Source organism: Xyrauchen texanus, chromosome 17 (assembly GCF_025860055.1).
Source record: "Xyrauchen texanus isolate HMW12.3.18 chromosome 17, RBS_HiC_50CHRs, whole genome shotgun sequence".
Lineage (NCBI taxonomy): Eukaryota > Metazoa > Chordata > Actinopteri > Cypriniformes > Catostomidae > Xyrauchen > Xyrauchen texanus.
The window spans coordinates 33,876,683-33,894,207 of record NC_068292.1 but is presented as its reverse complement, the minus strand read 5'-3'; the positions used below and the strand labels follow the sequence as shown (position 1 = coordinate 33,894,207).

Genomic DNA, 17,525 nt, shown 5'->3' with positions numbered 1-17,525 from the left:
TCCATCAGGTTGGATGGGGTGCATCGGTACACAGCTATTTTCAGATCTCTCCAGAGATGTTCAATCGGGTTCAAGTCTGGGCTCTGGCTGGGCCACTCAAGGACTTTCACAGAGTTGTCCCATAGTCACTCATTTGTTATCTTGGCTGTGTGATTAGGGTCGTTGTCCTGTTGGAAGATGAACCTTCACCCCAGTCTGAGGTCCTGAGCACTCTGTGGAGTAGGTTTTAATCAAGGATGTCTTTGTACATTGCTGCATTCATCTTTCCCTTGATCTCCCAGTTCCTGCAACTGAAAAACATCCCCACAGCATGATGATGCTGCTGCCATGCTTCACTGCAGGGATGGTATTGGCCAGGTGATGAGCAGTGCCTGGTTTGCTCCAGACATGACGCTTGCCATTCAAGCCAAAGAGTTCAACCTTCATTTCATCAGACCAGAGAATTTTGTTTCTCATGGTCTGAGAATCCTTTAGGTGCCTTTTGCCAAACTCCAGACGGGCTGTAATGTGCTGAGGAGTGGCTTCCGTCTAGCCACTCTACCATACAGGCCTGATTGGTGGATTGCTGCAGAGATGGTTGTTCTTCTGGAAGCTTCTCCTCTCTCCACAGAGAAATGCTGAAGCTCTGTCACAGTGACCATCGGGTTCTTGGTCATCTCCCTGACTAATGCCCTTCTCCCCCGATCCCTCAGTTTGGCCAGGCGGCCAGCTCTAGGAAGATTCCTGGTGGTTCCAACCTTGTTCTATTTACGGATGATGGAGGCCACTGTGCTCATTGGGACCTTCAATGCTGCAGAAATGTTTCTGTACCCTTCCCCAGATCTGTGCCTCGATACAATCCTGTCTCAAAGGTCTACAGACAATTCCTTGGACTTCATGGCTTGGTTTGTGCTCTGACATGCACTGTTAACTGTGGGAACTTATATAGACAGGTGTGTGCCTTTCCAAATCATGTCCAAGCAACTGAATTTACCACAGGTGGACTCCAATACAGTTGTAGAAACATCTCAAGGATGATCAGTGGAAACAGGATGCACCTGAGCTCAATTTTGAGTGTCATGTCAAAGACTGTGAATACTTATGTATATGTGATTTGTTTTTTTGGTGTTTTTGCCATGTTTTTTATTTGTAATAAATTTGCAAAGATTTCAAACAAACTTCTTTCACGTTGTCATTATGGGGTATTGTTTCTAAAATGTTTAGGAAAATAATGAATTTAATCAATTTTGGAATAAGACATAGCAAAATGTGGAAAAAGTGAAGCACTGTGAATACTTTACGGATACACTGTATATGGTTGTTATTCAAATTAATTCCTTTTTGTTATTTTCAAAATGTATCTTGTTATATTTCAATGAATAGTTTAACTAATGTGCTTCCTTAATCAAAAGTGTTGTATTTAACTCATATCTAGCATTGTTTTTACTGTTGTATTTGAGCACCTGGGGCAACAAAACCTTAAAAGACATAGCTTATAATATATATGCTCTGTGCTAAAGGGATAATGCACCTACAAATTATGCCACCATTTATTCACTATTATGTGGTTCCAAACCTGTATGACCTGTATGCTGCTCTTTTACCATACAATGAAAGTGAATGGGGACTGAGGCCGTCATTTTTGTGTTGCATGGAAGAAAGTCATATGTGTTAGGAACAACATGAGGGTTAGTAAATAATGTTCGAATTTTTTTATTTGGGGTGATGTATCCCTTTAAATACTGTACTGTATGACACAATATGTTGATGCCCCCCAATGGTCCCTCTGTGAGGCCTTATGGGAACATATGTACAAGCTCAGCAGTTGTGGGGTTCAGCCCTACTAGACCCATGAGATTAATTACTGATTGTACCACCAATGCATCCCTTCCATTAGTGTCTCCATGGAAACCCTTTTTGTGGGCTTTAAACTAACGGGTTTTTTTTGTTGTTGTTGTAACACCAGTCAAATTGTGTTGTTGAGTAATGTTTATGCAGGTTCCTTTATTCTCGTTTGTTCATTGTGTGCAATATTTAGGGACCAGGAATAGCAACAGGGCTGTATCTTTTGAATCGTCTGCAGTTGCTGCTTTGCATTGTTGTTATTTTGTTTAAAAAGAAAAAAAATGCTCTCATTGAAATTCCAAGTAACAAGCTAAGTTCTTCAGCATATAACTTAATTCTATAAACCTCTCACAGTGGCACAAAGCTCTGACACCAGGACCATTATACATAGAGAATCTGACTTTATAGAGAATATTTTGGTTACAACCTACAGTAACCGATTTAGGAAGGCTAGTCATTTAGGGTTGGTTTGTGAAGAATGCATTGACACCTCTTGACACAGACCTAACTAGGTGTAACGTTTCCATACTGCCATGGCAACACACCCTACTTGGCTCATAGGCAATCATTGGCTTCTGCTGTCACCTGTCTATCAGACTGCTTAGTTTCAGGCCACATGCGGTTTGGCACACTCAGCACCTGCTGAGTTTCGATGAGTGCTTTCAGCTCCCTTACTATGATATATGTGCACTAACTGTGTCTTTTGTCTTCCTTTTTCAGTGTATAAAGTAGATATGAACTGTCGACATTATTACATATTATAAAACGGATAGTTCCGGTCCTGGATGCAGATTGGTCAATATGACATCCCAGCCAATATAGCAAAATACAATATATTGATGGCTATGGTTGGAAACACCTGTTCACACTGTTACCATGTACACTCCAAAAATATATTTGAGCTTATTTTTAAAATTATGCATTTTAATTTCATAACACTATTCCACCAAATTGAATTGTGTAATTTTTAACTACATTTAATTTATAAAACTTAAAAAATAATAATAATAATAATTGTGAAAAGATTTATAAATTCAATTTAATGGAGTACATCTATGTTGGGCACTTATTGGCTGGCACTTATTTATTTTTTATAAAATGTTAGTTTTATAATTAAATAAATTAATATGGTGGTGCAATTATATTTTTGTCTACAAAACTAAATTCAAACATTTAAGCATACGCATTGAGATCAAAAGATTTTTAAGATCATGAGAAACATTTCAGTTAAATGTTTCAAACTTTTGACCGGTAGTATATATGCCCTCGGCCACCCTACTGTCTAGATATTGTCACCACCACTGAAAAACCCATATGGTTCGACCACTACTTGTATTGGCCTTGAACTAGTACTTTTGAAGTTCGAAAATTAACACTCAGAATTCAAGAACATAAAATGACGATCACTTTAATTGCACAAGTGGTTGTGTGTCAAGTACATCAGAGATGAGTCAGTCCTGAGCTTACAAACACCCACTTTAATATCTTCACTCAGCGCACTGCTCTCCTCAATGCAAACTGACCTCTATTTACAATCAGCTAAAGAAATGTGGGAAAAAATACATTGGTTATAATGCATTTACAGTTGTCCATATAACTGTAATACTCTAAACCACAAAAGACTATAAGGGTATCCTGGTTTGAAGCAGCCTGAACTAACTTTCCATCTGAGTTATTGTATGTTAGTGAGGATAATGGAATTTTCAGTAAAACATTCAGGTATCCATAGCTCTAAAAAAATAACCTTGAATTGGCCTGACTCTGTCATTTAAAGTAGGTAAAATCAATTGTTTTGATTTTACGATCAAGTGATTGATCCTTTTTGATTGGATAAGACAGTGTGTTATTTTAGTGGCAGTATATTGACACACTGAGCCACGATCACAAATACATCCCTATGCAAAATTCCTTGTCTGACCACAATGACACAGCAGAGCACTCAGTCAAATAAGAGATTTTCATTCACATTCACATTTTATGAAAAGTCTGCAGAAGTTCAGAAAAATAGCAACAACAGGTGAACAATCTTATGGCATACATAAATATTTCAAAAAATATTATTCAAAAAAGCATAACGGAGACATCCACTCTAAGCAGTCACAAGGTTTCTGAAGTCAACATAAACGGAGTAAACGTGTCATAAATGACTAATTTAATGTATGACTATCAAAGTACTATCAACGAGTAATTTGGCTCGGTTTCTGTTGTCCTGCATGATGGGAACTATAGGTCATGGGATGGGAGATTGTTGTCAGGATTGGTTTTGATGTAATCTAATATTACCTGTGCTGATCTCGACCAAGGTGGATGATGAATGCCACTACATGACAGATGGTCAGGTAATTAGATTCACTTTCCGCTGGCACTGCCAAAAATATCAAATCATCAGGCAGCTGACCGGACAAATCAATTCATCTGATTACGCCTGGAAACAGCACACCACATTGCTCGTTTAGCTCTTTTAGAGATTACAGTGCATGAGATACAGAAAACCATTGGCATCTGTGTAACAATATCATGAAAAAAATTTACTTAAAGGGATAGTTCACACAAAAATGAAAATTCTATCATCATTTACTCACCCTCATGTCGTTTTGAACCTGAGTGACTTTCTTGTTTTTCACAGAAGAATGAAAGTCATATTGGTTTGGAATGACTTGAGGGTAGCAATAGAACTTTCATTTTTGAACAAACTAACCCTTTAAAGGTTACGTGTGTTGTTCCTGTGTCTCTAGTTTCACCATTTGTGGGTAAAAAAACAAAACAAAATATTTTAGTATAATATTCTTTAAAAAAGCTAAAGACTGCCACAAGATTTTTGCTTGGTTACCTTTGAAGCGTAAATGAAATATATATATATATATATATATATATATATATATATATATATTTATGATTCCAGACATTATAACTGGTTGAGTTAAGCTGAGGTTGTTTTCAGGGAGGTGGTTTCTAAGTCATACATTTTTAAAGCAAAAACTCTCCTCAAAGTCATTCTCTACAAAAAAAAAGCACTACAATAAAATGTAAAAAAAAATATAACACTGTATATAATCAAGTCTTCATGGCATAACAGGCAGGCTTGTACCCATAGAATTGTGCAAACACATTATTTAGCAACTAACTGTAAAACAAGGTGTGGTATTCTGGCAAGACATACCCTTTGGTCGTTTGTTTCAATACCACACTGCCAGTATGTCCTGATACCTGTGGTTTATTTTAAGCTCATATGTTGGTGAATCTCACGAAAATGTGTCCTGGTCGCATTTTACTCCAAAATGTATATCAAAATTAAGAAATTATATTTTTTTATAAATAAAACAAAGTCTCTTTTAGGACCATTTCGATTTTTTGCATTGTGACATTCATGACAATTAGATGTAGCAAAAAATTAAACGGTCATAAAAAAGGCTTAATTTCTTTAAGAAAAATACAATTCCTTGTTTATTTCAATTTTGGTGCACAAAATGACCCAGACATGTTCTTGACATATTTTATGAGATTCACCCATGCTATCTTGCATAGTTCCCCAAAGACAAAAAAGCTTGCAAGCAAAATAAAAGTCCTGCTTAAACATTGTTTAACATTCTTGAAGTGCAGGCAACTTGTAGGTGAATTTATTTTAAGTTTAAAATCACAAGTCTTTGAGAGTTTTAAATGCAGTTTGTATGTGCCCTTTTGGAAGTGCAATAAGGCAGCTTTTGATTTAGAAAGATACCGACATTTTAGGAAATATCACTTAGGTGTAAAGACTTATTATCCTATACCTACAGTAGATTGTCTGTTTTGCCTCTTAGGTTAGTAAAAGATCGCTTGCCAGTGTCTCTCTCATTTTACAGCATTCTTCTTAGTGCAAATGTGTAATTATTATTATTATCAATTGTTTTCTTGCAGCTAGATGCGTCCAGCCACTTTACTGCATGGAGTCTTATCTTTAATGGCATCTGTGTCTCCCACCACTTTCCGCAGCAACACTGGCACCAGACGTCACCTGTATTCATGTTTATACAAGAACACATGGCTTTGTTCAGAGTTAGAGCCTATCAAACGGGTTGCAAAGAACTGTCGGACAGCACACACTCCACAATCTGCACGTTTTAGCCTTTAAATATCATAACCTCGCCAATCACCTTTGGCTGCACCCCGATTGCATCTGATGAACTTGGTTGTTTCAAGCATCGTTTGGACAGCAGAGCAAGTGTGCTGGGATTTACTATTACATAAAAAATTACCCACAGATTCAAATAGACTTGGGTGTCACCTGCCATTTTGAAATTAAGCTCCTCCAGTGTATTATGAGACAAGAAAACATTCACATTGTGATGGGCAGGAGATGACACGGGCTGTATCTGTATCAACACCGTCTGGTGCTTCTCACCCTGTTCTACCCTGATAGGGCAGCTCGGTGACTTCATGCTCTTGCTGTCCCTGTTACAGTCACTGTGAAAACTGATACCACAGGGCAATGCGCAACAGCTTGTGTTTTATCTACTTGACTGAGGCTGATATTAGGGAGTCAAAGAAACTAGATTTGTCCTTTAAAAATTCATACATAGATACATGTATGGCTCATGTAATTCATTTGATGTTAAATCCAGTCATATTTAAGCAGTCGCATGGAACATTCCATTTAAAAAGACGCTTTGCTTCATTGCAGTTGATGAAAAACATGGAGGACTTTGAAGTCTTTCTGTGTGCATTCCTATTTAGATAGTCCATATCTTCACATCATGCTTTTCCGATGGTTTTGTTGTTGCGGGCTCTTTAGTTTTCCGCTCTGTGACGGACTGACTGTGGTGGAGGAGGCGGAGTCAAGCTGCTTGTAGAGAGCTCTGAGTTCCTTCACTTCTTCCAACACATCACGTGCCTGACCCCACGTGGATGCCGCCTCCTCCAGCAGTCTCTCCGCCTCCTTCCTCTGCCCCTCTGGGCTGGAGCTCTTCCCTGTTGGCGAGTCCTTCCCCTTGCCCTGCACCCGCATGTCCGTCAGCAGCTCTTGAGTTCTCTCCAACTTCTGGGTGATCAGTTCCTGCAGTTGGCTGATGGGCTGTACGGGCGCCGAGTTCGAGCAGTGAGGGATGGCCCTAGTCTCAGAGTGCGCCAGGATCGTGTCCATGGATGCGCAGCGGTTCTTTTCGGATGTTGGTGTTTTTTTGCGGAGCTGTGGTGTCCGAGACTGGCTCTCGGACCAGTCCCAGGTGCTTTCGCTCTTGTGGGGCAGACTCAGAGATTTTCCTGGGGAATCATTACAGGTTGAGAGCTTTGAAGTGTCTTTACTGGAGTGCTGAGATTCTGGGGTCTTTTTAGTCGAAGCATTGTCAAGATGGTCCTCACAAGTGTTTTGTCCTTCTGGTGTGTGGACGTCTTCTACTTGAATGAGGTCAAGCGTTAGCATGCCGTCCGAGTTAGTGGTAGAAGCCTGAAAATGGCGAAGAGATTTTAGACTCAAGATAAAAAATTTCAGCTTATTAAACACAAAAGTGAAACTGCTTATTTGAAAGCGTGGACATATGCCAAATGGAAACATATCTAATGACATTTAAAAGAATAGCACACCCAAAAATAATACATTATGCCATTTTCTCTCCTTTTTTGTTGTTCTAAACTTAAGTTTACGTTTAAGGGGTCATGACTTACCTTTTTAAATTATTTTAATAGTTTTCCTTGACGTTTACTTAGAATATGAGTAAAGGTTTTGCACCTAAAACAGTCATAAAACATGATCGTTTTCCACCCTCATTCTGACCCTCTTTCAGGAACACTCTGTTTTTGTGCTGCTTCTCCTTTAAGACTTGACAGTAAACACCCACTGTTATGATTGGTTCTCTAATCTTGGCTGATTTACTCTCTCATTGCATCTCACTGCTACTGGGCAGGGCTATGGAAGTAATAATGTAAATAGGAATTGATGTGTTGTTGTTGAGGTGGTCAGATGCAAATTAGGAAGTAGAGAATGAGTCATTTTGACAGCTTGGTTCCAACAAATGCCCTTTTTGTTGTGAGGAGGAAGTTTTGAATTCTGAAATGTACAGTATGTTTTTATAGTACAATGAAAATGGTATTCCTCATGTCATGACCCCTTTAATGGAACCCAACATAAGATGTATTGCAGAATCTACAATCTCTTTTTTTTTTTCCATTGCTCCAAAAGCACCATAACATTCCATACAACGTGTGCTCTATATTTCCAGTCTTCTAAAACTTGCTGCTAAAGCTAGTCATAATGCCTTTTTGAAACACCAGCACATCAGCATCCCGTGTTGTGGACCAGCATTCAATATACAACAGAATGTATGCTGGTGACCAACAATTTTTTTTCCAGCACGGAAGTCTTAAGGAATACAGTAGTGCTTTCATCTCCTTTATGGATCTTGACAAAACCTGGTTATTTTGTGTTTTCATTGTATGGAAATGAGCAGCTCGGACAATCTTCAAAATATATATCAAAAAATATTTTCTCTCTACAGGTTGTTCATGTTTAATGAGGTGACCTTTAGAGCAAATGGGCTGCTTACCACAGCCATGAGGTGCCCGCGGGTAGGCAGACGGCGAGTGTGGGGGATCTTAGCTCTGTCGCGTGTCGGATGAACCAGCAAGCTGTCCTCTTCCACCGTCACCTACAGGGTCAGACAGAGAGCGCTGGAATGAAGCCCAACTCAACAGTTCAGTCACATGGGAACTATCTGAGGCTATCTGGGGCATTACAAGCAGGGGGAGGGGTGATGTATTGATCAGCCAATCAATGAATGTTTATTATTTGAATGTGATATACTGTACGAGGACACACAAAATCAGTTTGTTTAGAGTACTAAAATCAGTGAAAATTTGTCGTCACAGCCTGCTGTTTACAAGAGAGCTTATGCTGTAAATGCTAATGTCCAAGACTCTGTGTTCTGAGATGGCATGTTTTTTCTGGCAAGGAGCTCATGGCTAATCTTACTGTGATTGGTCAGGGTTTATGGAATAAGGGAGGAGCAGTACACAGTGAAACCAGACATCCTAAAGAGCTTTAGAAGATTACATTTGTGTTTTACCAAATTCAGCACCATTTTGGTGGAGAAATGTACAAACTGATTGCTTCACACACGATCTTCCACTCACGTTCATAAATACTTTTTCACATACGTTTAATTAGTAGTAGTGATTGTTAATACATTAATCACTATTATTATTGCTCATAGTTAAGGTTAGGGATTTGTTCTAAACCCTACGATATCAAACGTTGTCCTACGGACATGTATGATTCCTCAAATCATGTGGCTTATTGCAGAGAGGTGTGCTACTTTTACTTTTACTTTTCTAATCAATAGGACTCATGAATTTTGCCTGACAGATGATAAAACAAGTCAAATAAATCCCATAGAAATACATTAATGGACCTAAGTCAAATCTAGGTAGCCGAATATGATGGACTAAGAGACTGTACTCTTTTGACTTGGGCCTCCTAGCACCATTTTCTTCTGAAAATGTAAAAATATATCATATATTGGTGCATATCTGAAAATGTTGATGTCGCTTGTAGCTAGTGAATGCATATTCTCAGTGTCTAGTCCCTTATACTACCTACACATGTTTCACACTTGCATTATGCAACATTGCTTGGCATCGAATGAGCAGTACTCTGACATAATGAAATTTGCAAAACAAAACCAACCAGATCAGGAAAATACATGCAAATGCAAAAGCTGTATAATTTATCTACAGTAGATTCTCTTTTTTTTTTTTGCTTTAGTATTATTTAGAATACTAGTAAAAATTTTGTAATTATGGGCTTCCTTAAGATTAGTCGACTAATAGTTCAGGCAATTCACCAACAAGTAGATTATGAAAACATGTTGTTTTGCACATCCCTGCAACAGAAACATTATTGCAGTGTGCTTTCTGCTCACAGCTTTCAAGCAGTGGACACTATGTTCAGAGGGAGCACTTCAGAACCGGCTGTTATTGTGTGCTGACTCAGTCAGTCTGTTTCCTGTATATACTGTATGAAGCAAGCTGTTGGGGCTGGTGAATCACTAGGGTCCCCCCAGTGAATCTCTGCCATTTACAGCACTGATAATAACAAATAATACTATAACTTCATCTCATAATTTTACATCATGAATGAGTTTTAAAAAAATTATTAGAATAATCATGTTATTACTTTTATTATTTTTAAGTTGTTTTTCAGATCTTAACAGCAGCAAATGTATTTTTATTTGTTTTGCACTATGGCTAACTGTTAATCTTAAACATGCGATGCATTTCTCACTTCAGAATGAATGGCTGTTATGAAAATAGTTGTTATATATACATTAATGTAAAATAAAAATAGCATTATTTCAATTTCAGGTGAGGTAAGAGGCACTTCAAGGTGTCGTCCTGGACAAATGTGAAGCAAACTGTGTGGAAAAGCAATATCGCAATGTGTATCATATGTTGAGGTAGTTGGCGATACCCAGCCTAAGTGCTTACCTTTGTCACCCTGACTGAACTGCCTGTGTGTATGTTTGCAGTCCTGAGCATCGACCCGCTGCCCAAGAGTTGTGTCACATGTCAATTTGGGGGAAGATGGCAGCATGGACGGTGAGGATGGATAACATATTTGATCCTTAGCGAGAGCTAAAGGTGAGGACATGCTCTGATCTAGCTGCTTTAATGCTGGGAGTCGTAACTGGCATCTGCTGTATTTTTGGCAGGGTGATACATTTTCTCCCAGTGTGTGTCGAGTGTGATTATGAACCCGTTTTTAAATTGATCAAATACCTTCGCAAACAAACTGTAAAAGGTTAGGGAAGGAGAGGGCAGGCAACTGTGTGATTACAACTTTTAATAAAAGTGGGTTCTCTAAGGCACTGTGAAGGAATTCTTTTTGTTTTAGTTTAGTTTATTAGATATTCTGGTGCCTACTTCAATGGGATTTTTTTCCATTTTTATTATCTGAAAAATGTAAATACAATACCATAAAAAAGTCAAAACACACCATTCCTCAACAAGCCACACGTTTTGAGGATACAGGTTGATGGCTCAGGACAAGTTCCACACCAAAGTTTAATACTTAAGGCCCCAGTATACTTCATACAAAATTGAAGAAAGAACAGGTGTGACATAAATTCTAAACAAATCTGGCCAAAACAAATGTTTTTTTTTTTACGATGGTTCGTAACAGTTCGCCAGCGCAAACTTTCAGGAAAACTACCGGCTGCTACACACCTTACTCCCATTGGTCCAGGTCATCTATAGGTGTGACCTGGAGCTCCACCTACTTTAAATGCTCCTCTAAACGCCTCCTCCCTAAATGTTTGCAAACAGTACTGTTTTAATCAGCTGTTTTAAACTTTTTTTGGGCTCAAAGCATAGAACGAAGAAGAACTTCACCGTGGGTATACCCAGGGCCTGTATGGTTTGGGGTTTGTTTAAATCTATGTTAGCAAGAGTAATGATGATGCTTGCCTTTTTAAGTTTCCCATAAGTGAATGTTATTTGCCAAGCTTACCTCATCCAAAATGCGATTCTTGGCCCTGGAGATCGCTCCATTTAAAGCATTGATCCATGACTCTTTCTCCTCTGGACTGACAGACAAAAACACCAGATTTGGGACCTGAATTTGGGGAGAAGAGAAATTCTTTAGAAAATAATATGGTGTTTTGTCATAAAAAGGTAATTTATCTAAAGACAGCCTCAATACAAGCCAGTACAAATTACAGTATACAGTATGATGTATGACTAGTGTTGCCTTGAACCGTGCTGGCTTCTACTTTTGTCAAATGCACAATGCAGAGAAAATTCCTTAATTCTTGCACTAGGCACACCCAAATGTCGTGAACCAAGCATACACGAGCAGGTACTTTTTGGCCATATGTCTATGGACAGCTGATGCAGCAACAGCATGGGGCAGAAACTACCATATTAGGCAACAGCACTGCAAGTCTTCCAAATAGTGCCTGCTTAAGCAGTGACAGACGGCCCTTCTGTTGATTCTGCAGCTGTGTAGATAAGATTTCTCCCGTAACCTCTCTATGCTGCCCTAGAAATCACATTTAGCCTCAATCATGAAACACAAGCAGAATTAATTTCTGTGTACATTTTTCATTAAACCATTCTTGTGTCAATTGTTGCATTAAACTGAAGCTATTTGTTGTCCTTGTGCTTTATTATAATCCTTTTAAATATATAGCTAATAGATTACAGTACTTATCTGGCACTAAAGCATTAAGGACTTCCATTAGGGTGATACTAATATAAAACAGCATTTGAACAGATACATTTACACTGAATGCCATGAAACTATAGAATTCCATGAGTTATATAGCTGAAAATAAAACATGGCAAAGAACAGCAGTATTTAAAGGGTTAGTTCACCCAAAAAATGGCACCCTCATCATATACTCACCCTCATGATATCCCAGGTGTGTATGATTTTCTTTGTTCACCAGAACAAATTTGAAGAAAAACAGATAATATATAACAGAATTTGAAGAAATAACAGAAAAAGTCAGAAGTTTACATACGCCTTAGCCAAATACATTTAAACAAAACTTTTCACAATTCCTGACATTTAATCACAGAAAACATTCCCTGTTTTAGGTCAGTTAGGATCAATACTTTATTTTAAGAATATGAACTGTCAGAATAATAGTAGAGAGAATGATTTATTTCATCTTTTATTCATTTCATTACATTCCCAGTGGGTCAGAAGTTTACATACACTTTGTTAGTATTTGGTAGCATTGCCTTTAAATTGTTTAACTTGGGTTAAACATTTTGGGTAGCCTTCCACATGTTTCTCACAATAGGTTGCTGGAATTTTGTCCCATTCCTCCAGACAGAGCTGGTGTAACTGAGTCAGGTATGTAGGCCTCCTTGCACACGCTTTTTCAGTTCAGCACAAAAAGTTTCTTTTGCATTGAGGTCAGAGCTTTGTGATGGCCACACCAATACCTTGACGTTGTTGTCCTTATCCATTTTGCCACAACTTTGGAGGTATGCTTGGGGTCATTGTCCATTTGGAAGATCCATCTGCGACCAAGCTTTAGCTTCCTGACTGATGTCTTGAGATGTTGCTTCAATATATCCACATAATTTTCCTTCCGCATGATGCCATCTATTTTGTGAAGAGCACCAGTCCCTCCTGCAGCACCCCCACAACATGATGCTGCCACCCCCATGCTTCACGGCTGGGATGGTGTTCTTCAGCTTGCAAGCCTCATCCTTTTTCTTCCAAACATAACTGCAACGGGGTAAAAGGGAACGGAGAGGCGAGAACCGGCGTGACAATATAAATAATAATTTTATGATTAACTTAACGGAAGAGACATACAACACAAAAGCATACAGGGCAGCTGCCTGTAGCTCTCTCTCCCGAACTGCCGCCTCCGGCCATCTTTATCCCTCTCGTCTCCTTGATTAGCCTGATTAGGGTCTGGGCATGTGTCATCACGACCCAGCCCCGCCCCACCCTCCTCCTTGCCACAATAACAATGGTCATTATGGCTGTTATTTTTTATCAAACCAGAGGACATTTCTGCAAAAAGTAAGATCTTTGTCCCATGTGCACTTGCAAACTGTAGCCTAAATTTTTTATTATGGTTTTGGAGCAGTGAATTCTTCCTTGCTAATCAGCCTTTAAGGTTATGTAGATATAGGACTCGTTTTACTGTGGATATAGATACTTGTCTATCTGTTTCCTCCAGCATCTTCACAAGATCCTTTGCTGTTGTTCTGGGATTGAGTTGCACTTTTCGCACCAAACTACATTCATCTCTAGTAGACAGAATGCTTCTCCTTCATGAGCGATATGATGTGTCACGATTCTTGTTGTCTGCCCCGTGTTTTCCGTTTCACCCTTCACTGATCTGTGGGAATTGTAGTTTTCTACAAGGACAGTGAGACTCGGGGCGGACAACAAGGAAAACGTGACATGGAATATGATCAGTGAAGGGTGAAACGGAAAACACAGGGCAGACAACAAGGAATCGTGACATGATGGCTACGTGGTCCCTTGGTGTTTATTCTTGCACACAATTGTTTTTACAGATGAACGTGGAACCTTCAGGAGTTTGGAAATTGCTCCCAAGGATAAACTAGACTTGTAGAGGTCCAAAAAAATGAATTCTGAAGTCTTGGCTGATTGCTTTTGATTTTCCCATGATGTCAAGCAAAGAGGCACTGAGTTTTAAGGTAGGCCTTAAAATACATCCACAGGTACACCTCCAATTGACTCCAATTAGCCTATCAGAAGCTAATTGGTTAATTGCCTAAAGGCATGACATAATTTTTCTGGAATTTTCCAATCTGCTTAACGGCACAGTTAACTTATTGTATGTAAACTTCTGACCCACTGGAATTGTGATATAGTCAATTAAAAGTGAAACAATTTGTCTGTAAACAATTGTTGGAAAAATTACTTGTGTCATGCACAAAGATGATGTCCTAAATGACTTCCCAAAACTATAGTTTGCTATAATATGAAATCTGTGGAGTGGTTAAAAAAAAAAAGAAGAGTTTTAATGTCTTCAACCTAAGTGTATGAAAACTTCTGACTTCAACTGTAACTACTTTTTAACTATAAACCATCGCTTCAATACAGCAGCAGTATGCACGTGTGACGTAACTGCATTGGCACATAAGATAAGCGAGAACTGATGCACGTGCGACACACAGGGAAGAGCAGCGCTGTTTACAACTGAGTAGAAGGAATGCTGTACTGAAGCTTTGTTGGTTTTGCATTAGATCTTTATTTGTATCCATTTCTTTTCTCACAATGGTGTGTTTGTTTGCTTATCCTGGATGTCTCAACCGAGAGGAGAACGCGAGATTACGTCCATAACATGGTAATGCGAATACGTCACACGAAAGATCGCATAAAATCAGAAAATGGTTTATAGTTAAAAAGTTCTTAAATATTGATCTTTTTCACACCATAAGCGATCATATTGATTTAGAAGACATTCCTTTAACCGCTGAAGTTGTATGGATGACGTTTATGTTGACTGTCAGTGATTTTTGGAGCTTCAACAGTCTGATCACCATCCACTTGCATTTTAAGGACCTACTGAGCTGGGATATTTTTCTTCAAATGAGTTTTGCTGTAGGAGGAAAGTCATACACACCTGGGATATCATGAGAGTGAGTTAATGATGAGAGAATTTTAATTTTTGGGTGAACTATCCCTTTCAGTACATGTTTTATTATTTTGTAATAATATTATTTTGTTTTTCACTACAAAAAAGACAGTTTTAACTAAACAAATTCAGTTCTTGCATCAGAGAATCATTTTTAAAACCTAAATGAACCAATTAAATTAATGTACATATTGTACCGTTTGAGTGCAAGAGTGTACATTTTAGACAAGACATTAGTTTGGTCATCTATTTATTAATATGCATGTAAAGATGGAAAAAATAAAATGCGACAAACGTGTATAATATAGCCCCTTCAGCAATCTGTTAAGTAAGGAAGGAGAAAGACAGAGAACAGATGCCGAATATACATGAGGCCATACATTAGGGTGGCTCCTCTGTTGAACTGCATGTGGAACAGCTGTTGTGTGTGTGTGTAGTGAGGGTTACACTAATGGTGTAACCATGTGGTGGTGTTTTTGTTTGTGGGTGGGTGCTGCTGGATTTCCCAAAAACCCTCCATAATTTGTTTTGGGGATTAACCCCTTGTCTCAGTTCTGGATTTTTGAAGAATTGGTCAAATGCAATGTTTTTCCTAGCTGTCAAAAATGTAGAAAATGTGTCTCCTGCCAGCCAGAAAAGGCTTCAAATTTAAAACATATGCAACAAATGCAAACATCTAAAAAGAATCTTCCCTTAATTGATAAAAAATACACTCAAGGAGAAGTGCAGTGTGACAGGGCGGAGGGCCGGGCCGGGTCGGGTCGTGATTCTGCACACCAGGCCCCAAATCAGGCTAATCAGGCATCAGAGAGGGATAAAGGCCGACTAGAAGCTGCAGTGCGACAGAGAGAGAGAGATTTATGGGCAGCTGTCTGACACCTTTGTGTGTTTGTCTTTTTGTTTAGCTCTTCATTAAACTATTATTTGTATCATCAAGCCAGTTCTCGCCTCCTCCTTTCCATTAATCCCTTTACATGCAGATACAAAAATTTTAAGTTGTGTGAGTTATTTAAATAAGTGTGTAATTTCTGCGCCACTACAGTGCCTCCAAACGGAGTTGCAAAAATGATGATTGTTTGTTATCAGGTTTTCCAAACTCTACGCCCTGTCCCATCTGCCATTGTTTGGTAGTCTCACTTTCAAAGAAACAAAGCAATGTTATGAAAGCACAACAACGTTTAGAATCTTTGGGAGGTCAACCTACAAATGTGTCACTGCAGATTAAAATATAATAGAAGAAAGTATTTCTTTGACATCTAAAAAAGGACACACTTCTCCTTTAAGAAATAAGGAGCTTTACTGTGGGTTGAAGAGCAAACTTTGCAGATCTCAAATGGGAAGATGATCTATTTGTGTTGGTCTAAAGGATGAAGGATATTCATGGTGGCCTGTGGTTTGCTAGTGAAAGGCGATAAGCCGAGACATTCTTATTGAAAGCCAATTACACAGGAAGGATCTTACAAAGGTCAGTCCAAGTGTGTACTAAGAGAACACCAAAAAAATAATAAGCTTAATCTGTTTTCTTAATTATCGCAATTATTTTTAACTTGTTTTCCAATATCTAAACATCCATGGAACAGGATCAGTTAACTTGAAGCAAAATTATGAAAGATAAAAACAAAATATAAATGTTTTCTTGTTTTGAGCATGAACCTCATCAAATTTTGTTATATAATTATAAGTATATAGGGATGTTTAGATATTTTTACTGGAAGACAATAATACAAAATATTTTTTTGCAGTAAACAAAACTATTTGCAAACACCACCAACTATTTTGTGGTATTGTCCAATAAGCCACAGCCTCAGTCCTTGGTCTCAATGTGTCTCACACAATGCAATAATGCAAAATGCCCTCAAAATCAACTTAAATGCATTCTTCTTTTGCTTATTGTGTGAATTTATGAATAAGCATAGTTCTCTGATTTGTGTAACAGGTGGTCCCTCTCTCACAGTATGGCTGCGAACTGACTTAGTCAACACTAGGAAACTGCTGGGCTAGTTTCTGAGGTATAAAGTTTAAACCCATTAACCATTATCCTCTGCTGTGAAACCTGACATCCTGTAGAGACTGACCGTGTTGCCTGGCTGCCGGGATCGCAGTAGTGTAAACTTGCTGTGGTTCTTCTTGCTCCTGCTCTTGGCTTTGCGAAGCTCCTCAGATTTCTCGTAGTCTGTGAGGTCCACCACTTCTTGGATTTTCTTCTCATCTTTAACCTGAGGAAAAAAAGTTTACAGTTAAATTGAAATGTTCACCTACACCTACTTATCATGATAAGTTTCCTGTGACAAGCATTTTTTTTTTTGTCCACACTGAAAATGCAAATGCAGAGCACAATAACAGCCAATAAGAACATATTTTTTGTTTAATATACAGTCATGTGGACCAGGTTTTTAGACCAATGAGATTTCACTGTTGATGTGGCTACCCTGCGCATCAGAAATAAAAACCAGCGATGAAGAAACGGAAGTCCCACCTTACAGGTAAAAGAGCCAATCACTTTCGCCTGTCAGTCACTGTAGGAGGCCAATAAAATTCTGATATATAATACCCAAATGTAATAATAGCAAGTGAGATGTACACAAAGTTGCTCAAATT

General features: G+C 38.6%; 1 protein-coding gene across 1 annotated transcript in view; it reads right to left on the bottom strand.

Moving 5' to 3' along the window:
• Positions 1-4,672: 4,672 nt before the first annotated feature.
• The window catches only part of LOC127657954 (pleckstrin homology domain-containing family O member 1-like), a 29,365-nt gene continuing 16,512 nt past the window's right edge, over positions 4,673-17,525 (bottom strand). The window contains exons 3-6 of the mRNA XM_052146986.1: positions 17,003-17,143; positions 11,300-11,404; positions 8,340-8,441; positions 4,673-7,243 (exon numbers count right to left, since the gene is read on the bottom strand). Of these exons, the coding sequence (XP_052002946.1) occupies positions 6,548-7,243; positions 8,340-8,441; positions 11,300-11,404; positions 17,003-17,143 (1,044 nt within the window). The 3' untranslated portion in view covers positions 4,673-6,547. The remainder of the gene's footprint in view (positions 7,244-8,339; positions 8,442-11,299; positions 11,405-17,002; positions 17,144-17,525) is intronic.